The 27,671-nt window shown below is 44.9% G+C and overlaps 1 protein-coding gene across 3 annotated transcripts; it reads left to right on the top strand.

Moving 5' to 3' along the window:
- The first annotated feature begins 2,250 nt into the window (after positions 1 to 2,250).
- On the top strand, positions 2,251 to 26,988 carry SQOR (sulfide quinone oxidoreductase). Of its 3 annotated transcripts, none has more exons than XM_066635435.1 (10): positions 2,251 to 2,330; positions 11,403 to 11,653; positions 13,161 to 13,331; positions 14,841 to 14,894; positions 17,977 to 18,171; positions 20,378 to 20,587; positions 20,944 to 21,127; positions 24,563 to 24,630; positions 26,356 to 26,534; positions 26,804 to 26,988. In XM_066635435.1, exons 2-10 carry the CDS (start codon positions 11,420 to 11,422, stop codon positions 26,859 to 26,861), a joined length of 1,353 nt encoding a protein of 450 aa, XP_066491532.1. In that variant the 5' UTR covers positions 2,251 to 2,330; positions 11,403 to 11,419; the 3' UTR covers positions 26,862 to 26,988. The 3 variants fall into 3 exon arrangements, with proteins under 3 accessions (XP_066491532.1, XP_066491531.1, XP_066491530.1); XM_066635434.1 differs by lacking the exon at positions 2,251 to 2,330 and adding an exon at positions 4,238 to 4,316; XM_066635433.1 differs by lacking the exon at positions 2,251 to 2,330 and adding an exon at positions 4,238 to 4,320.
- Positions 26,989 to 27,671: the final 683 nt, after the last annotated feature.

Below are 27,671 nucleotides of genomic sequence, written 5' to 3'. Positions count from 1 at the left end.
TTATATATCTGGACTTTCAGAAGGCGTTTGACACGGTCCCTCACCAAAGGCTACTGAAAAAACTCCACAGTCAGGGAATTAGAGGACAGGTCCTCTCATGGATTGAGAACTGGTTGGAGGCCAGGAAGCAGAGAGTGGGTGTCAATGGGCAATTTTCACAATGGAGAGAGGTGAAAAGCCCCAAGGATCTGTCCTGGGACCGGTGCTTTTCAACCTCTTCATAAATGACCTGGAGACAGGGTTGAACAGTAAAGTGGCTAAGTTTGCAGACGACACCAAACTTTTCCGAGTGGTAAAGACCAGAAGTGATTGTGAGGAGCTCCAGAAGGATCTCTCCAGACTGGCAGAATGGGCAGCAAAATGGCAGATGCGCTTCAATGTCAGTAAGTGTAAAGTCATGCACATTGGGGCAAAAAATAAAAACTTTAGATATAGGCTGATGGGTTCTGAACTGTCTGTGACAGATCAGGAGAGAGATCTTGGGGTGGTGGTGGACAGGTCGATGAAAGTGTCGACCCAATGTGCGGTGGCAGTGAAGAAGGCCAATTCTATGCTTGGGATCATTAGGAAGGGTATTGAGAACAAAACGGCTAGTATTATAATGCCGTTGTACAAATCTATGGTAAGGCCACACCTGGAGTATTGTGTCCAGTTCTGGTCGCCGCATCTCAAAAAAGACATAGTGGAAATGGAAAAGGTGCAAAAGAGAGCGACATTCGGGGCTGGGGCACCTTCCTTATGATGAAAGGCTACGGCGTTTGGGCCTCTTCAGCCTAGAAAAGAGACGCCTGAAGGGTGACATGATTGAGACATACAAAATTATGCAGGGGATGGACAGAGTGGATAGGGAGATGCTCTTTACACTCTCACATAATACCAGAACCAGGGGATATCCACTAAAATTGAGTGTTGGGCGGGTTAGGACAGACAAAAGAAAATATTTCTTTACTCAGCGTGTGGTCGGTCTGTGGAACTCCTTGCCACAGGATGGGGTGCTGGCGTCTAGCCTAGACACCTTTAAAAGGGGATTGGACAAGTTTCTGGAGGAAAAATCCATCATGGGGTACAAGCCATGATGCGTATGCGCAACCTCCTGATTTTAGAAATGGGTTATGTCAGAATACCAGATGCAAGGGAGGGCACCAGGATGAGGTCTCTTGTTATCTGGTGTGCTCCCTGGGGCATTTGGTGGGCCGCTGTGAGATACAGGAAGCTGGACTAGATGGGCCTATGGCCTGATCCAGTGAGGCTGTTCTTATGTTCTTATGTTCTCCTCAAATGTATTTTTACTCCAATTCAATGTATCTGCCTGTATTAGGTTCTTGTACAAGAACACTTCTGTAAATCAAGTGTGTGACTTTCATGGCCTGCATGTAAACTTTTTTTTTTGCCACAATGCTCTTTTTTAGAGATAACAATTGATTTTAAAATAAAATCAGACTTATTTAATTTTTTAAATTATGTGGTGTATCCAGCTTCCAACAAGGCAAATAAAAACAGTAAAATCAACAATAAACAAAAAAAGGGAAACAGGATCAAAACATAGTCAAATAGTTAAAGCCTTCAAGTAATCTTCAAAGTTTGCTTAAAATCAGGGTGAACCTCTCTCCAGGAAAGAAATTCTACCTTTTGCTTAAAAAAAAAAATAAAGTTCCAGCTATATCATTGTCATCTTTTGAAAATGTTCTGGGCTGGAATGAAATCTTCAATGGGTAACTCATGTTTGTGCAAGGTAAAAGTGTCATGCTAAAATCTTTTAAAAATGGCAAAGTATGGTCATTGCCATGACTAGAGCTACCATCATTGGGCAGCTACCAAAGGCCCACTGCTGATTCCAGACACTGCCTCTGTTCCTATAGCTTTCACATATTAGTGGCAGACTGTCTCAGGGCCCAACTACGGTGGATGGAATGCATGGAAAGCTCTTTGCAGGGACCCCCTGAAACCAAGAACTAGCCCTGCCTGTCATGTCTGCCTTCATATTAAACTGCTCACAGAAGCCCCTGAACCAGGGCAAGTGGATTAGGTTTCAGAAAACGTCTCTGCTACATCTGTAGCTGCTTTTTCTTGACGGAGAGGACCCGCCCCACAATACATTAAATACGTGTTGCCTATTCAGTGGGAAAGTTGCTGCCTGGTAAATAAGTGATACATTTATCACTTTCTAACACACCAGCTACAACACGTGACATCTTTGATAAACATGAGCTTTGGGGGGTCAGTGGATATAGTATATTAAAAGCTCATTCTGTTGCAGTGAAGATAAAACAAGCAAGTCCTGGTTCGTACACAGAAACAGTGCCTCGTGTCTGGGGATGGGACATATGGAGGTAGGCCATGAGCAAGTCGGTCCATCCATGAGGCCAACTGAAATGGTTGCCTCAGGCAGATTAGTGGGGGGGGGGGTGCCCACTTCTGTCTTTCTGTTCACCACCATTGCTCCTCATCCTCTGGCTCTCTGAATTGAAAAAGGAAGAGGGAGAGAGGGGAAGAGGAATTGTGGAGGACATGATAGGAGATCAGCCGGCTAGCTAGGGCAACTTGTAGATTGATCTACCCCTTTGCATTTGTCTAATCCTTTTTTCACAAACCATAGTGACACCCTGTATAAAGAGGTATTTTCTTTTGCCTGTGGCAATGAACCTCCTTCCAACAAGTTTCATTAGCTGGTCCCTGAGTAGTTCCTTGCGGAAGAAACTAGCAGGCAAATACCATTCATTTGAGTTTCATAAGCTATCAATTAACCATGCAATCCTATGCATGCCTACTCATAATTCCAATGGAGTTAACTTCCAGGTAACTGTGTTTAAGATTGCAGTCTAAGTTAAACATGTATAGGGCAGCTTCCCTCCCCCCCCCCCCGCTGTGTGCTGTCATCAAACAGAACTTCTGTTGCCCTCACTTTGTAGTCTCCTTGGGGCTTCTTTCACAACTGCTCTCTCATTGCAAGATGCAACATAAGGGTTCCTCCACATGGTTCGTATGTTCCTGCACTATCGATAATCCTGTTTTCCTCTCTCTTTTTTTTTTAAACAACATACCCAAGAAGCCATAGACTTTATGCAAGACCCAGAGTTCCATTGACATAAGAACATAAGAAAGAGACTTGTTGGATCAGGCCCAGCTTCCTGTATCCCACATTGGCCCACCAGAAGCCTTAAGGAGCACACAAGACAAAGAGAAGCCTGCATCCTGATGCCACTTCCTTGCATCTGGCATTCAGAGACAGCCTACTTCTTATGACTTGTAACCTGTGATGGGTTTTTCATCCATAAATCTGGCCAATCCCCTCTTAAATCCATGTAGGCCAGAAACCATCACTACATCCTGTGGCAAGGAGTTCCACAGACACTGGGCAAAGAAATATTCTCTTTTGTTTGTACTAACTCTCCCGACACTCACTTTTAGTGGATGTCCCCTGGTTCTGGTGTTATGTGAGACAGAAAAGAACCCCCTCCATCCACTCTCTCCATCCCAAGGCAAATAGGCCAGATGCCATCACCACATCGTGTGGCAAGGAGTTCCACAGACTAATGACATGCTGGGCAAAGAAATATTTCCTTTTCTCTGTTCTGCCTCTCCTGACACTCAATTTTAGTGGATATCCTCTGGTTCTGGTGTTGTGTGAGAGGGAAAAAGAACATCCAGAGGAAAAAGACGTGGAGAGGCTCAAATAGCCCCTTTGCAGCATAATCCTATGACACAAGACAGACACAAGCCTGTCTACTCAGAAGTAAGTCCCACTGTGTTCAATGGGGCTGACTCACAGGAAAGGGCTATAGGATTGCAGCCTTAATCCGGACACCCTTCCTACTCCTCCTAGTGTCCCAGATGCGTGAGGCTAGGGGCTCTGCAAATGACTCACAGCCCAATCCTATCCGTGTCTACTCAGAAGTAAGTCCCATTAGAGTCAATGGGGGGGTTACTCCCAGGAAAGTGTGGATAGGATTGGGCTGTTAGGCTGCAATTACTTAGGCTCCTGCTTACCCAGGAGTAAGCCCCATTGACTCTTTCTGAGTAGACATGCATAGGATTGGGCTCTCAGCGAGGAGGAGACCATGCACTCTGCACATGCCCAGGAGCTCTTGCACCGAGGCTCCGCCGTGCGTTCCAAGGCCCTGCAAACAAGCGACCCGTCCCTCTTGACCGGGAGTCGCCCAGAGCAGAGTTTCCTGCGCCTGCCTTCCGCCCTCGGCTCTCCAGGCTCTGATAGGTGAAAGCGAGCCTCTTGTGCAACGGGCGGGCGGCGCGGGGAGCGAGGCTGGCGGAGCAGCGGTGCGTGGCTGGGCTGGGCAGCTCCTCTTCCACTCCTCTGGGTAGGTGAGTACCCTCCCCTGGAGGCTCAGCCAGGGATTAGGCTTCTTGCGCCTTTGACAGCTGCACCAGGCAGGCATTCAACCGGTGAAAGCTTTGCTCATCCCTGGGGCTTTCTGCCCAGGCAGCTGCATCTGTTTCTGGGTTCATAAAAGCTCCCCCCCCCCTCTTTGGGAATGGTCCTGCCATGGGGAAAGTTGCTTAGGTTGTGGGATCAGGGTTACACCTGAGTTGGAGAGGTCATCATGATAAAGGAGTGAGTGCCTCTGAGCATGTGCAGATTGCACATGCGGGCAGCCCACTCTTGCCCAGTTCAAGGAGCTGGAACTGCACGAGTCTGGGAGAAGCGTTGGCTGGAATTGATTTATTAACGTAGCAAAAAATAAATAATTAAATTGTAGTTTGGAAGAAAGCGTCTGCTTTGTTTTTCCAGGTTATTAGGAAATGCTTCGGTGCTGGTTTCCAGCAACAGGAATTACGAAGCCTTTTATGTAGCGAAAGAAGTGCATTGTCCCAAGATACATAATGTAGACATCCTTGGCCTCCAAGAGGGATTTTATCAGGGGGTACAAAGTTTCTTTGGGGTCCCTTTCCAAAGAGGGAGGGTGGTGATGGGGATGTTTTAGCATCCCCCGCAGGCAGAATCTGGGTTAGATTCAAAAATGAAAGATCCCAGGAAATATCTGGGCCCCTCCTTTGACACCATCTTAGAACTGACATCCCTTCCTATGTGAGTGGAGGGGTGCAGGAACCTTTGCTCTAACAACCCCAGCCACCTGCAGTTTGTACAAGTCCTGGCAACATTATTATTATTATTATTATTATTATTATTATTATTATTATTATTATTATTATTATTATTTTTTTTTTTTTAAATGTGTTGTCCAATTAATTGAGGATGACTTCATGTACTATAAAAAGTGTTCTTCACTAATGAAGTGAGAATCATGCTAGATCAGACCAATTCCAACATCCTGTTTCCCACAATGGTCAATCAGAGGCATCTGAAGGTGCACAAGCAGGACATAAAGCAACAGCCCTCCCCTGCTGTGGTTCTCCCCCCCCCCCAGCATTGAGAGGTAAACTGCCCCCAGATATGGAGGCTCCTTTTGCTTTGATTGACAGACCTATGTGAGTCAATGTTGTCACCCTATAATATATCTCCTCCAGGATCTGAGTGGAGAGGCTTCAGGGTTTAAAACCTGGCTTAATTGAAAAGTCGTTTCAGTTGCCTGAAACTACTGGCTGCATGGGAGTGGCAGCCACATTCACGAAGCTGTAGCTGAGGCTAAGCTATGCTAAGGCAGCTTGCCTCCCCCCCCCCATGACAATTGTCACTTCATTTCCTGGCAAATGTACCATTCTGTTACTGTCTGTGTGACAGGCAGCAAGCAGTTCACTGTGCCATTTGAAATGCAGGCTGCTCTGTACTTGTCAAAGGCACAACTTTCCAAAGGGGCAGCCACCTTGGCAGTCAGATTCGACATGCTCCCTCATCAGTCCCCTCCTCTGTGTACTTCCCAATCCTATGTCTGAAGTAAGCTCCACTCCTCTCCCTGGTAAATGTGTACAGACCAATTGCAATGTAAAAAATCAGTACAGATCAGGAAGTAAGAATCCCACATGTTTTGCTGAGCAAACATTGACTAACATTGGCTTGTTAACATTGCAAGATGCAGCCAGAAGCCTGGATGTCTGAGCCAAGTTACCTGTTCCCTTGAACATGTCATTAGTCCTTGGGTTAGCCATTAGCCCCTGTGCCTGAAAATTTTTTTTCTTCCAAATAGCTCTTGTGAGTAGTCCCACTGTGGATCAGTGCGGTGACATTGGGGGTTGGGGTAGCAGAGAAGGAAGCAAATTCCATCCTGGGGTCAGTAGGAGAGAAACTGAGAACAGGACTGCTCATATTATATTACCTCTGTGTGCAAATATATGATTAATTCTTGTATTTCTGACTGTTGCTAAAATCACAAGAGCAGGGCCAAAAAAGAAAGGTGACAACCTTTCCCTGCTATCTGCAATATGATAGCATTGGACCTTCTTACAAGATCGTTGTAAAGGTGATGGAAATAATGCTTGTGAAGTGCTTTGAAATGCATGGTAAATGAGAATTCACACACACACACACACACCCCTTGACCCTGCAGTGCAGTTCTAAAAGCACTTTTATGTCATTTCTTAAATTCAACATAAATTTATTTTGTCAATTTCTACTCCACCTCCCCCATAAAAAGGGACATTCGTGACATACTACATGAAGTTTGCAGTGTAATTTCAGCAGTTCAGATGTACATTAAATCCTATTTGGCTCAGTTCTACACAAGCCAGCAACCTTATGCACACTTACGTGGGAGAAAGTGTGCCTGAGGTTGGTGATACTTGCTTCCATGTAAGCATACATAAAACTGGACAGTAGCATAAACAAGACCATTAAGGGCAGTGCACCTGCTTTTTAACAAGCGTCTCTTAATTGGATTTCAAAGGTGTGTTTAGCTGACTTTTGGCTGCCCTCCCTGCAACTATAATTCCTTTCAAGGAAACTTGTTTTGGTTGCATCAGGGAGGAGACAAATGCACCAACCAAGATTTCCTGTATTTCACAATCTGTATCCAAGTTAACTCTGTGTTCCAGTGTGATGTTGCATCACAGCCTGGGGTCTAGGTTCCCTTTCCCATGCTGAACAAATCAGTGCCTGCTGAATATGTGTTAAAATCAGCCAAGTACCAAAATCCATAAGAGCCTCCTGACACTGGATCTGGGGCTTGCAGCAGCCTTAGGTTAGGTATAAATTGTAGTGGAACACCCATTTTTTGGATCATGGAGAAAGACCTTTCCTGTGCAATCACTTTTGAATCGTATGACTAAGATCTGTGACGCACACAGGACTGTGGAGTTATATTGCTTGCCTTGCACGAGTTTTACAACTAGAAGGAACTGTTGTTTAATAATTAAGCCTTTTATACCCTTCTAAAGGGAGCACTACCCTTCTGAAGTGCTGTTTTGATCAATCACAAGTTTGATAAAAGTATTATTTGCAGGGCAGGAGTGTTGATTTGGGGCCTGTGGTGCTGAGCTGTAACTGGGTGGCTGCTGCCAAGGGGGGAAAGGCCAGTCTTTGCTTTTCTTTGATTGCCTTCAGCTATCTGACCATTCTGTATAAACTCACCAGTGCCCAAGTTAAATTCTTTAATTCTCACCCTCGGACAACATCTTGAACCACAGCTTCATACCCTCCAACATTCTGCAGATGAAAATAAGGATACAGTTTATACTGATTCATTTATCTTTCAGGGGCCCTGCCATAAAAGTCAGAGCTGTTTGTCCTTTAGGTTAAAGGCAGCCTATTGTTGAACAAGTTTCTTTTTCTAGCTCAAAATATAACTTGACTGATGTGCTGTGCAAAGTGGCAATGGTGCCTTAATGCTCCATTACATAAAAGACTTTACTCTTTACACTCTCACATAACACCAGAACCAGGGGACATCCACTAAAATTGAGTGTTGGGAGAGTTAGAACAGACAAAAGAAAATATTTCTTTACTCAGCATGTGGTTGGTCTGTGGAACTCCTTGCCACAGGGTGTGGTGATGGCATCTGGCCTGGATGCATTTAAAAGGGGGTTGGACAAGTTTCTGGAGGAAAAATTCATTATGGTTTACAAGCCATGATGTCCATGTGCAGCCTCCTGATTTTAGAAATGGGCTATGTCAGAATGCCAGATGCAAGGGAGGGCACCAGGATGAGGTCTCTTGTTATCTGGTGTGCTCCCTGGGGCATTTGGTGGGCCGCTGTGAGATAAAGGAAGCTGAACTAGATGGGCCTGTGGCCTGATCCAGTGGGGCTGTTCTTATGTTCTCATGACTTTAGTGTGCAAAAGGCAACCTCCTCATGTCCCTAGTCACTGACAGCGCAATCCTAAGTAACGCTAGCATCGCGCAGCAGCCACTATGCTGGTGCTAGCCACTGCATACATGCCATAAAGCACACCTGCAACATAACTTGAGCTGGCACAGGTCCCCTGTGCTGGCTTTTCAGTGTCACAAAGATGTCACAAGGCATGTTTGCGTTGACATGTTTGCACTGGGAGTTGGCTGGGCCGACACAGAGGTCCGCACTGGCTCACCCAGGCTGGATTCAGCCCCTGTGCTGGCTGGAGGAAGTAGGTTTGTGCCAGGTGGGTGCAGAGGGTGAGAGGGTGGTGGGAGGGTGTGCCGTGGGTGGGGAGGGGGTGTTTTTGGACAGGGGGGCAGAATGGGGAGAATTGGGCCTTGGATGGGTGTGATCAGTGGCGGCAGCACATGCCATATCCTAACTCCTACTCCTAATTCCCACTTCTGGGCCTGGCAGCCGTACATGGTTTACTCTGATTTGGACCAGCTAAATATTTGGTGCAGATATGAGTTAGCCGCATAGGGCAGGCTGGGGCTTAACACGGAGAAAAATATCCCCTGGTCCTGAGGTGACCTCCAGCCTGCTCTAACCTGTGCTGTGCAGGCCACTGTAGCCTGGCTGTACCAGCGCATGTTAGGATTATGCCCTAAAGGACTTTTAATTTAATAAATAGGAATAGGAATGTATGTTGAGGACCTTCCTGAGCTCAACTGACCCGAGTGTAAGTATTTATTTTACATCATCTTTATTTTCATCATGGAGTGAGTCAGCAGTTGATGCTTTGAACAGAATGTGTGAGCAGCCTGTGTGGCAAATTCAGCAGACCACTCTAGAGACTTCCTACTAACAGTGCAAAATATTTGCACTCTGGATTTGGATGGACATTTCACAGATGCCACAAAAGGAAGAAAAATCTCCTTCGGTTGCCAGAACCATTAAAACTCTGTCCTCCATCTGGAGTGTTTTCGTGTTTAAGAGAGAGGAGAAAGCAACAGTGTTTCTTCATGGTACGAGAAATCAAATTCGTATCAAGAAAGGTTTTGCTTTATATATTTTAAGGAACACATTTCTGGGAACAGGCAGTGATGAGTAACAACTGGTCCTTGTGAGTCTTTGTGCAGCCCAGGGAGCCGCCCTGCCCTCAAAGAGTGAACTCAAGTTTTTAGGTGCTGCTCAGTTTGTAGTTTGGGTGGTGGACTCAGACCTGGAAGATCCAGGTTCAAATCCCCCCTCAGCCATGAGGCGTCCTGGGTGACCTTGGGCCAGTCACTTTCTCTCAGCCTCCCCTACCCCACAGGGTTGTTGTGAGGAAAAATGGAGGGGAGCAGCTGTGTACACTGCCCTGAGCTCTTTGGAGGAAGGGCAGTATAAAAATGTGATGAATAATAATAATCATGATGGAAGCCTCTGCAAATGAGGCAGTGTTTGCTATCAAGTTATGCCAAAGTATATTTCTTTGTCAATTAAAAGAAAAGTATTTCTTTGTGTTTTTTTAAAAGTCCTGTGATCTCCCAGGAGCTTGTGAGCTTTCGGGACCCGTGGAATGTTTAGGGCAGGCACTGGAGCTGTGGTTTGCGCTTGGAAGGGTGCAGTGGCATAGCTAGAGGGGGTGCAAAGCACTAGGTTTTGCCGGGAGCCTCAGCACAGTGTGCAAGCCGCCCCTCCGCCCTCAGAGCCATTCTGGGTGGAGGGAGCAAAACGGAGCGAATTCCCTGCCTGGAATGGCTCCAAAGGGGATGGGGAGGGGCTGCTTGCAGGTTGTGCTGAGGCTCCCTGCAAAAATTAGTGCTTGCACCCCCCTAGCTACGCCACTGGATGGCGGTCCAGTACTGCCCAGAGTGCTGGCTGGCACAGTCTTTCTAGCAGTCTTTTACAGTCTAGCAGAGGGAATGGGGGTGCTGGAAGTTTGCTCCTAAACCAGCCTACTGGGATGGGGATGCTTTGAAGAACCAAAGTTTGGCCTTTTCCCTAAGGCAGGGGTGCTCACACTTTTTTGGCTCAAGAGCTACTTTGAAACCCAGCAAGATCTACCAGAGTTTTTTTACAATGTTCACGCCATCATAACATATAACATTTATGTGTACAATGTATGTTGGTGTACCGTGCATAACCGCATGAGCCAATTTGCACAACACAACATAATTAACTATAAACATTTTTGTAATTACTTGAGTTTACTTTGATGACTTGCACTGAAGTGAATCAGCCAAGGATGCATAGTCTGGACAGTAGCTGCTGACAGCCAGCCTCAAGCACACTTCCAAATGTTCATCAGTCATGGTGGAACTTAATGATCTTCATGTAGGAAAAGGCTGACTCACATAAATAAGTGGAGCCCTTCCTGCCTCAGGTGCTCTTATATCCCTGAGGGCCCTATTGCCTTCAAGTGGCTGCAGCTGTGCAGCACACTCTGCTGGATGCCCAGGCCTTACCCTTAAAGGGGCCACTGCTGACACCACATCTACCTCCTCACCAGATCTTCCTCTATTCCACTACAAGTGTGGGGGGGGGGGAGAGAAAGCAGATCTCTATACAGACCAGTGCAAAAACAGGGGAAAGGTGTGGGGGAGGGAAGATCTCTATATAGACATCACAGCAAGACCAGTGCAAAACCCCTTGCACACAGAACCAACAGATGGAAGTTGGGGGGGGGCAGATCTCCATACATACCAGTGCAAAAACAGGGGAAAGGTAAGTCAGCCCTAGTAGAGTCAACGGGGCTCAATCCCAGGGATGCGTGGATGGGAGAGAAGCCTGCCAGTGGCTCACTCCCTGGGCTCACAAGCCTGCCAGGGGCTCACTCCCAGGGATGCGTGGACGGGAGAGAAGCCTGCGAGCGGCTCCTTTCCAGGTCTACTCGCGAGTCAGCCCCAGTAGAGTCAAAGGGGCTCACTCCCAGGAATGCGTGGTTGGGAGGGAAGCCTGCAATTGACTCATTTTGCCTCGCGATCGACCAGTCGATCGCGATCGACGTATTGAGCACCCCTGCCCTAAAGCTTGTGGGACGTGAGACTTCCCTGCTATCAGCCCAGTTCAAAATGCCTCAAGACTCATGTGGGGCATCCTTGCTTGGCATGCACTGCTCTCTCACCATGTACCCATGTATATAAAACAACATGTCATGCAATAGGAGAAGACTAAAATATAATAAACAACACCTTTTATCATTGTTTTCACAACATTGCTGTTGCTTTACAGACTGACAACCTTCAAAGATGGCTGCCCTTGGGTTGGTGTCTTCCTGTTCCTGTGCTTGTCCCCTGGTGCCTTTACTTAGACCAGGACTCTCCAGAATGAGCTCATCCCATCTGCACACAACAGCCAGGCATGCCTCAAAGGATTACTATGAGGTCCTCGTCCTCGGCGGAGGTACCGGTGGAATCACCATGAGCGCACGGATGAAGCGAAAAGTGGGAACCGGAAATGTAGCTGTTGTTGAGCCACATGAGGTAAGCCTGTGGGTTTCTCTCTACCCCAAAGGGCAGAAATGCCCAAGTACTAATAAGACATCTGCTCATACACATCCGACCCCCAAATCCAGACTCAGTGAGGTTGTGGAATACTGTTGAATGAATTGTAAGTTCCTCTTAGTTATGATAGATCCAAGCTTGCCACTCGAAGACTGAGTTTTTTAATCAAAAACTTATTGATTAAAAAGAATACAGTGTGACAGGTTTGAGGCAGGTTTGGACAGAGTCACACTCCAAGAACTCTTGCCTGGAACAAGAAGTCCTGAACCCTCCACTCCTATCATTGGGGAGGGATTGAATTGCTGCTCACCCACATAGAGACCGTGCCAGTCTGTCCTTCACTGTTGCATCTAGAAATGCAAAATCCTTGGCTTTCTGTGACATCTGTAGAACAGGAAATTCTCCTGACTTTGGAAGAATGGTGTGTACCCTAATTCTAAAGGAGTGGGTTGAGTTTCAGAATATTTTGTAGTATTTGCGTCTCTCATCAGATGGTGACTCTCTGAATATATGCAGATATCTTATACCCGGCAGGCTATTGGTCTATCTAGTCCATGCACCTTGCTGCAAGGTATCATGTAAGGTTTCAGTTATCAAATGAGGTATGTTCTGATGAAAATCCTTGAATGTCTCTCTTCAGAGCCTCAAAATGGGCTAATGAATACTTTAGGATGAGCACCATGAGAGACCAGCACATGGTTAAAGATTAAAGCTGCAATCCTATCCACACTTTCCTGGGAATAAGCTCCGGGAACTATAATAGGACTTACTTCTGAGTAGACATGCATAGGATTGGACTCTAAGCTCCTTAATCCCAGAAGGCACCAGTTTAGCACACCTGTCCTACTAGAGCAGATGTGCATCCCAGTTGGCCACAGGTTCATAGTAAGGATATCCAGGAGACCACAACTTGACCAATGAGGTAAAATGGTTACATTGTCCATTAAAGGGCATGTACGGTTAAATCCAAGGTTGCTCTTTGCCTGGACTCTTGATTGAGGGTGCAGTCCTAACCCCTTATGTCAGTGCTTTCCAGTACTGACATAAGGGTAGTGCAGCTCTGAGGTAAGGGAACAAACATTCCCTTACTTTGAGGAGGCCTCTGTGAGTGACACCCAACTACAGGATGCAGCACACACCCCATTGGCACAGCTATGCCAGTGCTGGAAAGCACTGACATAATGGGTTAGGACTGTGCCCTGAGTGACCCGAGCATTCCAAGCAACCCCCTTTTGTCTGATTTAAGCTTTGGTGGTGACAGCAATTCCCATCCTTTTATTCTGAAATAACGATAAGTTGGGAAGCAAGATGAGGATACCAGATGCAACACCCTCTTATTCCCCTTGACCATGTGGACTTAAGATCAGACCTTAGGGTCTCTTTCACCTTAGGTTCTCTAAGATTCATCTTAGGGCCTCTTTATCCCATTGTTTTGCTGCTGCTGTTTGCTTTTATACTGAGCTGGTGGTATTGCTTCTTCTTGCAGAAACACTATTATCAGCCGCTCTGGACTTTAGTTGGGGCTGGGGCAAAGCAGCTCACAACATCTGCACGTCCAACAGCCAGTGTGATTCCTTCTGGTGTCAAATGGATCCAGGCCAGAGTTCAGAAGCTGGATCCAGACAAGAACTGTGTCCATTTGGAGAACAACCAAAAGGTAATTTTAAAGCTTCCAGATGAGCTCTTTCCTGAATTACCATTTATGTATAACTGCAAGTGAGAACCCAACACTGTGTATCCCCAGTCCCTAGGAAGAGCGCAGAGTTCCAGCCAGTCTAGAGCCAGGAATCTTTTAGAGCTCATAGATTGGAGGAAAGAAGGAAAAAGATAGCCTTTTTTTTTTCTTTCCCATTCCCGTGAAACCTTCCCCTTCTGATGTTCTAAGAAGCATCAGATGGCTCAGGGTTGAGGCTGACTGCCCGCTGGCAACCTAAGTGTGTATGTTTTGCATAAAAACTCAAAGTGGCTAAATATAAAAATTAAACAGCTTCAAACAACAACAAAAACACCCACCCATCCAATGAAACAAAGCAGCAAACTGGAAAATAGAACTCTTTCTCAGCAGCCCTCCCAAACAATCAAGTATAGTCAGTCCTGGTCCACCAGCAATGGCCTCCTGGAATAATCATGTTTTCATCAGGTGGTGAAACCCAGCAGTGATAAGGCTGGGCTCCCTAGATAGGGCAGAGGTAAGGCCTGCAGGGTTGTAGGGTGTTTTAGCAGGAGACAGTGAGGAACAAAAACAGCAGACTATTGTCTTCCTCCCAGGCGGGGTTTACCAGTTCTGCTGGTGCTGCTCCTCCTCATCACCCTCTAAGCCAGCCAGAGACCCACAGCCTCAGTGGTGAAATTTTACCAGGATTATTAAGCAAACAGGTGGCAAAAGTGAGCAGAAGTCCAAGTTTGTGTCATCCTCCATAACTATTGCAGCGATGGTGAAGGAGGCCTGCTGCCTGACCCCCTGGGCACCATGATGTGTTCCCAAAGCATGGGGTAGGAGTGCCATTGGGAGCCTCTCACAGAGCCTTTGCCCTGGGGCTCCACAAATGCTGGAGCCGGACATCCTGGAATGATGGTGCCATGACTGAGGAGGCCCTGTCTTTTGTTGCTGCCAACTGAATCTCAATCATGGGAGGACCTTTGATATCAATTGATTCATATGGGAGGGAACATTCAGGAAGAGCGTAGTGAAGGAATAGGCCATTTAGGTAGGTAACTCTGTATGTATATGTATAAACTCTTAATGTATTTATATTTATATTTATACAGGTATTTATATACCGCCTTTCTTTCTCTTCTGACTTTATTTATTTTAAGGCGGTTTACATAGGCAGGCTGTTCTAAACCCCCGTAGGGATTTTTACAATTGAATAGTTCTTGTCTTTCATAAAACTCCTTGTTCCAGCTGGATTCCTTCCCGGTCTGGCCTCTCTCTGGCCTTTTGCCTCCCACGCTCCACTTGATGGCAACTCCTCTCTGCCACCGAGGGTCAGCTCATCAGTATATCAGCGTGTCATCAGTTCTCGGGTACTTCCGGTTGTTTCGAACTGGCAGCCTCAGATCTTCAGGCATTCAAGGCGGCAGCTCTACCAGCTGAGCCAGACCTCCTGCCTTAATTAGTTAATGTATCGTTTAGTTAATGTATCAACTAATTTCTTTTTTACAGATATCTTACAAGTATTTGATCATTGCCCTTGGGCTCCAACTGCATTATGAAAAGGTATTTTTTTCATTTTTTCTAAAGCACTCTTTGCTGGTGTAAACAGGATTCTGAGAATTCCAATTCATAATCTTGGGTGCACCTGGTTGTATTACCTTCTTCATTTTTCTTTAAATAATAGATGCCTCCCCTCCCATCAATGCCATATTGTAGCTTTGGAAAATTCTTTCATTGCCAAAATGGAACAGCCACCTTGGAACCCAAATTTAAATTCCCTTCTGGATGCTTGGGACTTGTTTCAGCTTTCCATGGAATCCAGCCGGTTATTCCAATTGTGTTTTACACCTCTTGTTCTGGTGTTTGTCTGAATTGTGCAAAGTAGGTAGGATTATAGCAATGGCCTCTTTAAGTCTCATGCAGAAAGTACAGAAGGTCCCTGACTGACAGGTGCCTGAGTTACACACAACCAACATGAGCAGGCCTGGTCAGGTCTTAGAAGCAGGTGCAACTGTGAAGAGATTGGCAGCTGCTCTGAGATAACTGGAATGGCCCAGTCACTGAAAATAGCAACCCCTTGCTGTGGCAATAGTGAACAGCAGCAGCTTGGTAACATTGGATAACGCTGAACATCTGGAGATTCCTGGGGCAGAAGGGAAGGAGAAGGAAGCAGTGGCCCAGGCTGAGACATTGGGAGGCTCAGGGGAGCATTAATACTGCATGAGGAAAAGTGGGCCCTGAATAGAGGCAATTCCAACAACAGAATGACAAAATGCAACCACCTTTTATCACTACCAGATAGGAGTGAAAGGAGGGGAGAGTTTAAGCAGAGTTTGTTCAGGGCCCCCTACCACTGCCATTTACTTTTTTAAAAAGCAAACACAGAGAAAATCTAGCAGTTGGGCAGCCCAATTCTCCTCCTCTTGCAACAGCCGTCACATACATGCCAAAAGCCACATGGTGGTGGCAGAGAGGGGGAAGGTGGTGGCAGGGAGGTCAGCACCAGTTGCCACTGGGCCTCCTTGCCAGCGGAGAAGCAGGAGGAACTCTCCTGGGTAAGGTCCCCACCAAGTGGCAGGAAGGCGTTTGGGGGAGAAGGCGGGTTGCAGGCAAACTGGGTGGGAGAGGGCAGGCCGGCAGTCGGTTCAGGCTTGGGAGGGGGTGGGGAGAGTGGCAGAGGCTGCTGCTGGATCCTATTCCCCCCACCACCACCACAGCTGAAAGCCCAACATGGGCTACACAAATCTGCAGCAGTGATTTCGCAGAAATCGCTGGTGAGCCAGTGATTTCGCTAGTGCAGACCCATAGGGGCTGCAGAGGTGCTACACAGGCACTACAAGGGAACTGATGGTCTCTTACCTCTGGCGCCGCAGGATATAGCAGCAGTCATTTTGGTGCCACTGTACCATGCAGCACCAGGGCAGGATAGGACTGGGCCCTAAATTTTATAATTTAATGATGATTACTATGACTAAAAATTAAGACCAAAGGAACATACTTATGACAGCAGCTTTCTGTGTTGTAACCACTTTGGCCCAGTGGGCACCCAGGAGTCTGACATTGGCTCACAGGCAAGTCTTTGGAATTCCACTTGCTCTCCAGTACATCCTTTGATGGTGCTTTCATGTAGGCTGGGCTGTCAAAAACTGTAGGTTTCAACTTAAGTACAGACCCCTGGAACATGACCTGTACTTCCCCTTAAGCAGGGGTCTTCGGATATAGTGAAAATCCCACATGAAGTGTCATGTGCATGGGGTGGTCCCTTTCAGCAGGACCACATTCCAAGGCATGTTTACTTGGGAGTAAGCTCCTCTTTGTCCAGTAAATCCAACTCCTTTGTAAGTATGTTGAGAATTGCAGTCCCAGTTAACCCATTTCTGCCCGGCCCACAGGTATACACATTTGATACCTGTTGCGTATATGCAACGTTGGGCAGAAATGGCTTAAGTACACTTAAGCCCATTTATTTCAGTGAGTTTCAGCATAATTCAACCCAGAGTTAAGTGTGTCTACGATGTACTGATACATCAATACAACTACTGGTGCCAGGCAGCATCCATGTACCTTAAGCGGATGTACTTGTGACACGTGTTTTACACATGTTTTACACATGTGTTTCATGGATTTCCTAAAAGAACTGCCTCTCTGTGTTGGAACTGTAATGAGTGAATCAGCCATCCTGTAACTATGCAAACTGGATCATCAGGCCAACAGAGGAGGTCTGTGGGGCCCTCTAGTGGTTGCTCTTAAGATGTTGGTAGTTGCATTCAAAGAAAGCCTGACTCTTGTACCTAAAAACCATGACATCAATGCAAGGTGGAAAGGGATCTGCCTCAAGTACTGTATGCTTTGGGTAGCTGTATGGGTTGGCAAGAACAATCAATAGTGGGGGACAAGTGACTGTTGATGTGGTGCAGTTGATGGAGAGGTTGCAGATCTCCTTTCAGCCATTAAGAAGCTGGCTACTACCGAATCACACCATTGGTCCATCTAGCTCAATATTGTCCACACCAGTGGTTCCTAGACTGGTGGGTCATGACCCACCAGCCAGGGAAGCACTTCTCTCTGGCCCCTTAAGGGGCAAGGGTAGGGCAATGGCAGCAACACAACTCCCAGGATCACGCCACTGCTGGAGTCAGAAGGGGTTTTTTAAATTTACAAGTCATTGTCAGGCTCCTGGGGGTTAGGGAGCCTAATGGATGCCTCCACAGGGCTTGCCCAAGCTTCCAATTGTGTAAAAATAACGATCACGATTGAAAACCAGAAGTGGTTTCCAATCATTGCTATTGCCCTGCCCCCGCAAACACTTAAGTGGTTCCCACCTCCTCTGCAGCAGTTTGGGAACCACTGGTCCACACTGTTTGGCAGCTGCTCCCCATGGTTTTAGGCAGTGGTCTTTCTCAGCCTTACCTAGAGATGCTTGGGATTGAACCCAGAACCTTCTATGTACAAAACATGTTCTGCCACTGAGCTATAGTATTATGTTGACCTAATAGTTCTGAGCCTAATCTTGAACCCATTGATTTTCAAGTGAGTTATGTTACCAAGGGCGGCACACTCTTGAAGCTGAAGCATGTGTAGTGGGAAAGAAGCCATTTACCTGCGTTTCAACACAATTAAATACAATACAACTGTCTTGTTGCAGATCAAAGGCTTGCCAGAGGGTTTTCAGTATCCGAAAATAGGTTCCAACTATTCCATTCAGACAGTTGAGAAAACGTGGAAAGCTCTGCAAGACTTCAAGGAAGGAAATGCCATTTTCACTTTCCCAAACACCCCTGTGAAATGTGCAGGTGCGCCTCAAAAGATCATGTACTTGTCGGAGGCGTACTTCCGAAAGGTATACACCAGTTTCTTTTGGAAGCAAAGCTGATTTGAGTGGTTGCTGAACATTTTACAAAACTGTTTTTCAAAGGGACTGGAGACCTTCAGCTGCAGAGAGATTAACCTGAATTGATGGAATGGTACATCTATTCACCCAAGATTTGCATCTTGAAAGAGTGATCAATAGTGGGGTATTTTAATGCGGGGTTGTGGTTTTTTCATTTGATGCTGTATACTTTTTGCTCACAATTGCCCAACTAGACAATATGCCTATTGTGTGATAGGGGCCTGCATGCTGTATTTTTCAAACGTAAAAGGGCATTTGTGATCATTGCTTTTAAAGACTATATGAAGGTTTGATCCAGATTGGGACTGTGGTGTGCAGAAAGACTGGCTTGAACTCTGCTGTGGTCCTGATCTAGACTGGACTCCCATGGTTGCCATTTCCCCTTTTCTCCAAGTCAATTTGCTGCAGTGCCCCAACCCAAATTAGGGCCATGGGGTGGCAAAAAAGGATCCCCCCTCATACAATGATGCAGATCTAGTTTGGCCACCATACAAGCATACATTTTGTATGATTTTTTCCTTATTTGTCATATAACTTGTTTTGAACTTGAGCTCAAGTTAAAAGTACAAATACTTAATATCAAAACTACTGGAGGAGGTTATTTTTCCTTGGGCATTCTATGAGGCAAAGCAGGTGAGACCCACATTCCAGAGAGAAATCAAAGGCATTTGTACTGGGGACACAATGTCTAATTGCAATAATTATCAAAGGCTGACATGTTGAGATGAGGTCCTGGCAGTACTGTTCTGGAGATCTGTACTCATCTGTACTGGATGAGTGTTGATAAGCCTCCTTTTCAGTCCATAATCCATAATGTTTGTGAAAGGAACCTGCTTTGTTCCTTGTTCAAAAACATTCTCACATGGCACCAGTCTTTGTGTGATGAGCACATTGGAAGGATTCCAAGCTTTGCTTCAGTGGCCACCGAGATTCAGGCTGGTATAACATGTTCAATTAGAAGCAGAGAGACTCTTGACCAATTTCCCACTAAGGGCCAAATCCTATCCAGCTTTCCAGAGCTGGTGCAGCAGTCCCAGTGGGGCATATACTGCATCCCACGGTAGGAAGACAGTCACACAAGTCTCCTCCAGGTAAGGGAACATTTGTTCCCTTTCATTAGGGCTGCAATGTGGCTGCACTGGCTCTGGAAATTTGGATAGGGTTGGGTCCTAAGTCATAAATTTCAAAGGGAAATTTGAAATTTGGATAGGAAATTTGGATAGGGTTGGGTCCTAAGTCATAAATTTCAAAGGGTCACCTTTGGCAAGTCACAGAGCCCAATCCTATCCAACTTTCCAGCACCAGTGCAGCCCTGAGGGAAGAGAACAAACATTCTCTTACCTTGTGGAGGCCTCCATAACTACCCTCCTACCACAGGATGCAGCGCACACCCCACTGGCACAGCTACACCAGGACTGGAAAGTTGGATAGGATTTGGCCCACACTCTCGTAATCTATCTCACAGGATAGTTATGAGGGTAAAGGGGAGATGAGGAGAGCCATATATGCTACTTTGAGGTCCTTGCAGAAATGGTTCTCAAACATTTTAGCACCAGGACTTGCCATTTAGAATGACTATCTGTTGGGATCCACTGGAAGTGATGTCATTAACCTGGAAGTGACATCATCTAGCAGGAAATTTTTTAGCACCCCTATTCAGATCTAATAAATTAGATCTAATAAGTAAATTAAAAGTTTACATTAAGTTAAAAAATTATTTAAAACAAAGAACCCTCCAAACCCTCCCAAGCAGTTGCTGATCTGTTTAAAAAAAATTCCCCAAACATCCCAAAGGCTGCATCCTATTCACACTTATCTGGGAGTAAGCCCCATTGACTATTCATTGTTAAAAGCATATACATAGTAGCCTGTAAAAAGTACAGAACTGTACATTTCCACAAATGCAGTTACATACCACGGTAGTATCAAGTCTAATATATTAAAAATAAAATGCACATTGAAATGAATGGGGACCCACCTGAAATTGGTTTGTGACCCACGTAGTGGGTCCTGACCCACAGTTTGAGAAACACTGCCTTTGAAGAAAGGCCAGATAATCTTGCATATTAACAATATTTGCTCCTGGTGTTGGTAGGTTTTGTGCATGTGGCATGCCTAGGCCTGTATATCACTCTGGTGTACGTTTGTTTCCCAGACTGGAAAAAGATCCAAAGCCAACATCATCTTTAATACTTCACTTGGAGTAATTTTTGGAGTTCAGAAGTATGCTGATGCTCTGCTAGAAATCATTAAGTCCAGGAACATTGCCGTGAACTACAAGCACAACCTCACGGAAGTTCGAGCTGATAAACAGGAGGCTGTCTTTGAAAACTTGGATAAACCTGGAGAGACGGTGGTTTATCAGGTCAGCAAATGAAATCTTCTAGAGCTGTTTCTCTTTGGACTTTCCCAGTCTTACCTGGAAATGCTCAGGATTGCACCTCGAACCTTGTGCGAGCACAACAGGGGCTTGTCCATTGAGCTACAACTCAATTTATAAATGCCTCTCCCTATCAAATACTTGTGAAGGTGAGGAGTTGGATACTACAAGTTCCTGGAAAGGGGGCATAATAGCAGAGGGAGAAGGGAATCTGGGCCCCCAGCAGCTTAGCCAAGGTGAATTCAATCCCTAAGGCTGAAGAACTTGGCTGTGCTCTACAGGATTTGATTACCTACACTTGCACTTTTAATTCTGCTCTCTCTGTCTCTCTCTGTTCCCAGTATGACATGCTTCATGTCACACCACCCATGGGACCCCCAGATGTACTTCTGAACAGTCCAGTTTCAGATGCAGCTGGCTGGGTTGACGTAGACAAGGAGACCTTGCAACATAAGAGATACCCAAATGTATTTGGGATTGGAGATTGCACCAACCTCCCAACCTCAAAGACGGCTGCAGCTATAGGTAGATTAATCTTAAGTGGTTCAGTATTTGTATTTTAATGTAAATGGTACAAAGCCTTTGAAGTTGCATTTAATTTATACTTCCTAGGAAGAAGCACCTGGCATTGAGGTCAGAAATACCCCAATTAAGTCATGATTCTTTAAAAAGCAGGAGGAATGATTGATTTGAGTCAGCCTGAATTAAATGTACAAAATGTACAGTGCAGTACAGCTACACAGGAATGATTTCTGGGGTCTATAATGACCTTTGCTTTAGTTAAAGCCTCCCATCCACCCCATCACATATCACTAGTAGTTCAACTCGTGCATTTTTTCCCTCTAATGCAGGGGTGTCCAAAGTTTTTGGCAGGAGGGCCACATTGTCTCTCTGACAGTGTTGGGAGCCGGGGGGGGTGGGTGGGTGGAAAATAATTAATTTACATTTAAAATTTGAATAAATTTACATAAGTTTACATAAATGAATATATTAAAGATGAACTTATATGAATGAATGATTGAAGGTCTTGCAATAGCTCAAGGCCTATAAAAGGCCTTGCACAAAGCAAGGCTGGCTTTTCCTTTGCTGCTGCTACTGCATCACAGATGTGAAACAGCAAGCAGTGGAGGAAGCCCTCATCCCACAGCTCATGCGAGAGGTCAAACAGTCGCCCTCACACTGACAGCAGTTGTGTCGGGCCATTGTGGGCTCCAACAAATCTCCAGAGGGCCAGAGGCTCATTTTAGACTAGGGCTCCCTGAGGGCCGCATTGAGAGGCCTTGAGGGCCGCAAGTGGCCCCAGGGCCAGGGTTTGGGCACCCCTGCTCTAATGCAATACCTTATAAAGTTGTAGAAAAATAAAAATCAATACTGAAAAGTTAACCACATTACTCGAAGACCTGCATTTGTACAAAACAGCTAGTGCTGTGCCAAAAGTTAATTTTACTTGTTTGGGGTTGTTTAGACACCCTCAACATCCTGTTCATATAATCCCCAATCCAGATGGACATAACAAAGTTTCACAGAGACCAATTTAAAAGACACAATCAAATTAAGCCACATTGGTTTCAATGGGGATGTGTCACAGAACCCTAGGTATATGTACTCTGAAGTGAAACCCACTGCATTCAATGGGACATACTCTCAATAAGTGTGCAAAGGATGACAGCTTGAGTTGCAGATAATCTTGGCAAGATTGGGGCCACTGTATTTCAGGACACTTGATGCAGGATCCAAAATGCCCTTGTAAAGAATGATGAATGAGTAACTTCTGTAATAAGTTAGGTGCCTGTAGGAGTGTTTTTGTTCAGCTGCTTTATTCTGTTCTAAACCATCCCCCAATGGTTTTATTGTGTTTTAACTTTATTTATAGTTTTTATCTATTGTTGGATCTTTATAAGCTGCTTTGGGTATGGGCTCTAGTATTGAAAAGGCGGGATAAAATTTTTTAAAATAAATAAAATATGGGAGGGAGGAGAAACCTTGTTGTTTCAATCAACTTTCTTGGGCTGCAATCCTATGCACTTACCTAGAGTAAACTCCACTGACCTCAGTGGGACTTCTGAGTACACTTGCCTAAGCTTGCATCCTTACTGTAAAAACATTAAGTGGTACAGAGTAGAAAACCTTGCTATTTTCGTATTCCTTTGGAGATGAGCCGTGACTCCCCAAGTGTGTGAAGGGTTAATGTATGGAAGCATTTTGACAATTGAATAATATTTGCAAAACTCTTCCCTTTGTTTAAGGCAAATAGCTCCTAGTCATTTTTAGATGGTTCTTGCAGCCATTAAAATATGCTTGAATTTTGTCACATATGCAGTTGTTTACTGTATGTGTACATGTGTCAACTAAAAGATAACACTCAACGTTTAAAGAATCTCATGTTCTGTACTCATCCCCCAGTCACTTGATTTGAACTGCAAACCAACTGTTTTCATATTTAAACTGAGTACCCAGATGCAAAATGATAAACATGCATTAATTCTCCCATCTGAAGTTGCATGTGCCCCCCACCCCAAAACCTCTAAATTCCCCTGCCAATTACTTTCAAGTAATAGTTTGTAAGAAACCACCTATACAGGATGAGACCAACAAGGACTGACCCATCCATGAGGCCAACTGAGAGCACAATTCTAACCGGGAGATAGCCTGGTGTAGGCCCCTTCCTATTTGTGCCAACTCAGGAGTTGGCTGGGCCAGCACGGAAGCCTATGCTGGCCCCCAGAGGCCAGATCAAGTCTCCACACTGGCAGAAGAGGGCATGTTTGTGCTAGCCCAGCCAGGCTGGTGCAGGGGTGGGAGAAGATGGCAGGAGGGCATAATGGGGTTAGGTGGGAGTGTTTTGGGTGGGGGAGGGCAGTCCAGAAAGTGGATCAGGCCCAGGAGATGATTGGGACTCATAACCTCCATCCTTAGTCCAAGCAGCCTTATACAGGCTGCTCGGTTTTGTGCCACTGAAATCACTGGCACAGATCCAAGTAGCCCCATACTACTGGGGATGGGTGGCTGGGGCTTGACAAGGGTTAAGGGGAAAAAAATATCCCCTTACCCAGAGTTGCCCTCCAACCACCTCCTAACATGTGCTGGATAACAGTGCAGGCCAGTCAGCCTGCCTGTTTCAGCAAAGATTAGGATTGGGCTGTGAGACAGATTTTATGAATCAACTTGCCCTCTCCTGTTTATCTTCTTACTCCCATTCCCCTCAATTGGAGGAGAGACGAGCAAAAGAGAAAGTGTGGAAGAAATAGTGGTGAATTGAGTTATAGCAGACTTTTTTTTAAATGCCTCTTCTGGGAATGCCAGTGTTTTTCAAACTATGGGTCGAGACCCACTAGGTGGGTCGTGAGCCAATTTCAGGTGGGTCCCCATTCATTTCACTATTTTATTTTTAATATATTAGACTTGATGCTACCATGGTATGTGACTGCATTTGTGGAAAGTTACACACCTGTACTTTTAACAAGCTACTATGTATATTCTTTTAACAATGACAATAAATGGGACTTACTCCTGGGTAAGTGTGGGTAGGATTGCAGCCTAGGATTTTAAAAATTTTCCTGCTTGATGTAACTTCCGGTCATGACACCACTTCCGGTGGGTCCTGGACAGATTCTCATTCTAAAAAGTGGGTCCCAGTGCTAAATGTGTGAAAACCACTGCCTCATACACATTTTCATATAATAGAATTGTTTGCCTGTTGAATATTGCAGGACACTTCTTGGTAAATGCACACAGGACTGCTCTGCTAGCATATATAAAACATTTAGGAGGGGAAGAAAGGAAATCACCCCCACCCTTCTTCATACAGTTCCTATAAAAATGCAAAATTAACAGGAATATCCTGAGCAGTTTCAAGAACTAAAATTTGCAATATTTACAGATTTTATTCTCCTGGTATGACCTTTTGTGCAGAGAATGTAGCAGCACTACCAAAAGCAAACCCTTTTGTCTTTTACTTAGCTGGCCAGTCTGGAGTACTCGATAGAACAATTTCTGCCATCATGAAGGGCAAAGCCCCAACTAAGAAGGTAACCTGAGTATTTTGGCCTTTAAAAGGGTTGAAGTGTCATTTTCATTTGGAGCAGCAGCTGAGGTGTCAAGCAGCATTCTTTGTACACAGTGCAGCAGAATAGTTAACTCAGAGATAGATTTATTTCACTTTCCAAAGACAGAATGAGTTCTCTGGTCTCCAAAACAAAGAAAAAGCTTTGTTCATATCTCTCTTCAAATATTCTGTAGGGCTGGGTTAGCTCTTCTACATTTTAAAAAGAAATCTATTTCCTCTTTTTAGTCTTAATTTTTTAATATCTCTGTCAACACACCTATAAAAATAGTGAAGGAAAGTGATGTGATAGGAGGGGACCCCCCCCCCCCAAATAGACCTTTCCATTAGTAAATGCTCCCATTGCTATACTGTGCAGAGCACTGGAGGGATGGAAGCTTCTGTATTTCTCAGAAGTCCTTACAATTTACTACCAATGGACCAATTCAGATTTTTTGGTCCTGGACAATGATGTGTGCCTGAACACTCCTCTCTCACCTTGAACCTAAACCAAAACCTTTCTGTTTATTAAAGTCATTTTCCATAACACCCACTTCAGGATTGCATGCTTTAAGCCAATAACTACAATTGGGTTATCAACTCAGTTTGATCCTGATTTGTAGAGACCATTGAAACCAGTTTTGAAAAAGTTCACTTTTTATTTAGTAGGGTCAAACAAAGGTAGGAGGAAGGGAAGAGTGGTGTAGGGGCATACAACTTAGTTCCAACCAATTTTTTTGGACTTGAATTGGGCCTGATTCTAGAAGTGAAACACTGTCAGTAATGCATTCTTAACTCATGGTTTTTGCTGTATGGTTTTTGCATCATCTAGCCAAATTATACTTTAGCTGGATTAAATCCAGATATACTTTAGCCAAAGTTCCAGAAAACATGCATCATACTCTCAAGTCATAAATGTACCTTTTAAAGTCTTAAATCAGAAAAGGTATTAATAATAAAACGGCTAATATTATAATGCCGTTGTACAAATCATTGGTAAGGCCACATCTGGAGTATTGCATCCAGTTTTGGTTGCCACATCTCAAAGATATAGTGAAAATGGAAAAGGTGCAAAAACGAGTGACTAAAATGCTTACTAGGCTGCCTTATGAGGAAAGGCATTTGGGGCTCTTCAGTCTAGAAAAAAAGGCCTGAGCAGGGATATGATTAAGACATACAAGATTATGCAGGGGATGGATAGGGATGCTCTTTTCCCTCTCATATAACACCAGAATCAAGGGACATCTGTTAAAATGGAGTGTTGGGAGTGTTAGAACAGACCAAATATTTCTTTACTCAGCATGTAGTCTGTGGAACTTGCCACTGGATATGGTGGTGGTGCCTGGCCTAGATGCCCTTAAAAAGGGTTTGGAGAAATTTCTGGAGGAAAAGTCCATCATGGGTTACAAGTCATGATGTGTATGTGTAACCTCCTGATTTTAGAAGTGGGTTACCTCACAACGCCAGGTACAAGGGATGGCACCAGAATGCAAGTCTCTTGTTGTCGTGTGCTCCCTGAAGCATTTGGTGGGCCAATGTGGGATACAGGAAGCTGGACTAGATGAGCTTATGGTCTGATCCAGTGGAGCTGTTATGTACTTTTTTGGAGTCTTCCATTTGGTAGTTCTACTAGCATAAAGACATTGCTTTTCTAGTTACAATTGGTTTTATTCTGCATTATGTAAAACATACATAATCAAATATCTTGTAGTATGATGGATACACCTCTTGCCCCCTGGTAACCAACTACAACCGAGCAATCCTGGCAGAGTTTGACTACAATGCTCAGCCTTTAGAAACTTTCCCCATTGACCAGAGCAAGGAACGGCTGACAAGTTTTCACATGAAAGCTGACCTGATGCCTATACTTTACTGGCATGGACTACTGAAGTAAGTATCCCAGTGTACAAAACTCAAACAATAAGCTTGGAGGGTGGGGCACAATAAAACTGATGTGTTTACCTAACAGTTGGATAGTGGTGAACTTGGCACACTAATTTTTGCCATAGAAAAGATATCCAATCTTGCAATGTTTCTGTGCTGTTATTGTTAATTTTACTGAACAGTTTTAAGAGTATGTACAAAGACACGCACATAGGATTGCTGACCCAAGTGGTTTGGTATTCCAGGTGTTTAAAATGTATGTTTTTCTTTCATAGGGGGTATTGGGGAGGTCCAGCTCCAATAAGAAAACTTTTACACCTAGGATTGAAGTAATCCCTGTGGACATCTTTTGTCGGATATCAGTACTTAACAGTCACGCTTTTGAAGAGGCACTCAGATTTTGCACCAAACTTTTTTTTACTTGCTCTGTATCAATAAAATACACTGCATCCTGCTGACATCTAAGCTTCAGGCTCCTTCCTCTTAAACTGCTGATATGCTATTTATTTTTTTCAAATGCTTTGGCTGCAGGCTTAAACTGCTACATAGTGAGCTGCACTGTACTCTGTGCAACTCAAGAGTAAACAAACACAGAATTAAAATAAAATCTTCAATATATTATGAGTATCTAGGCAAAGGGCAGCCAACAGCTGCATTGCTGCTATTTTAAACCTACCCATGATGTAATACTGAGTTGCAGTCTGTATGTTATGCAATCTCAGTTTTGGATGCTGGTATAGTGGCTGAGTATGACCTAGAATGATCCCAGTTGAAATCTCACCTCACACATGAACTCACTAAATGACCCTAAGCAAAGCACTATCTCTTACTTTCAGGCTCCTTGCTCCTCTTAAATCTGCTGCACAGGGATAACGATAAGCCCTTCTTGCAAGGCTAGTGCTTTGAAAATTCAGAACACCCTTTGAATACCAACTGTTAAAAGGGTGATACTTATTTAGCAGCATCCCAACTGAATGTCTTTTACAACCAGAGAACATGGGATCCTTCTTACCCAGTGCAAAACATTCTCCTCTAAAAGCAGGTTCCTTTTTGTAGCCTAGGTATGAAACCTTTTGAAACCTGGGTAATGGTAGCAGAACCCCACATTAATGTATTTTTTCACACCCTCTTAGTCCACATTCC

This window comes from Tiliqua scincoides, chromosome 8, assembly GCF_035046505.1.
Source record: "Tiliqua scincoides isolate rTilSci1 chromosome 8, rTilSci1.hap2, whole genome shotgun sequence".
NCBI classification, from domain to species: domain Eukaryota; kingdom Metazoa; phylum Chordata; class Lepidosauria; order Squamata; family Scincidae; genus Tiliqua; species Tiliqua scincoides.
This window is presented reverse-complemented; position numbering and strand designations above follow the sequence as displayed.

What these genes read in the sequence shown, in the direction of transcription:
- SQOR (XM_066635435.1), top strand. Translation starts at nt 11,420, where the DNA reads ATGGCTGCCCTTGGGTTGGTGTCTTCCTGTTCCTGTGCTTGTCCCCTG. An exon ending in ATTTGGAGAACAACCAAAAG is followed by an intron (nt 13,332 to 14,840) that starts GTAATTTTAAAG and finishes TCTTTTTTACAG; the next exon opens with ATATCTTACAAGTATTTGAT. An exon ending in CGGAGGCGTACTTCCGAAAG is followed by an intron (nt 18,172 to 20,377) that starts GTATACACCAGT and finishes TTTGTTTCCCAG; the next exon opens with ACTGGAAAAAGATCCAAAGC.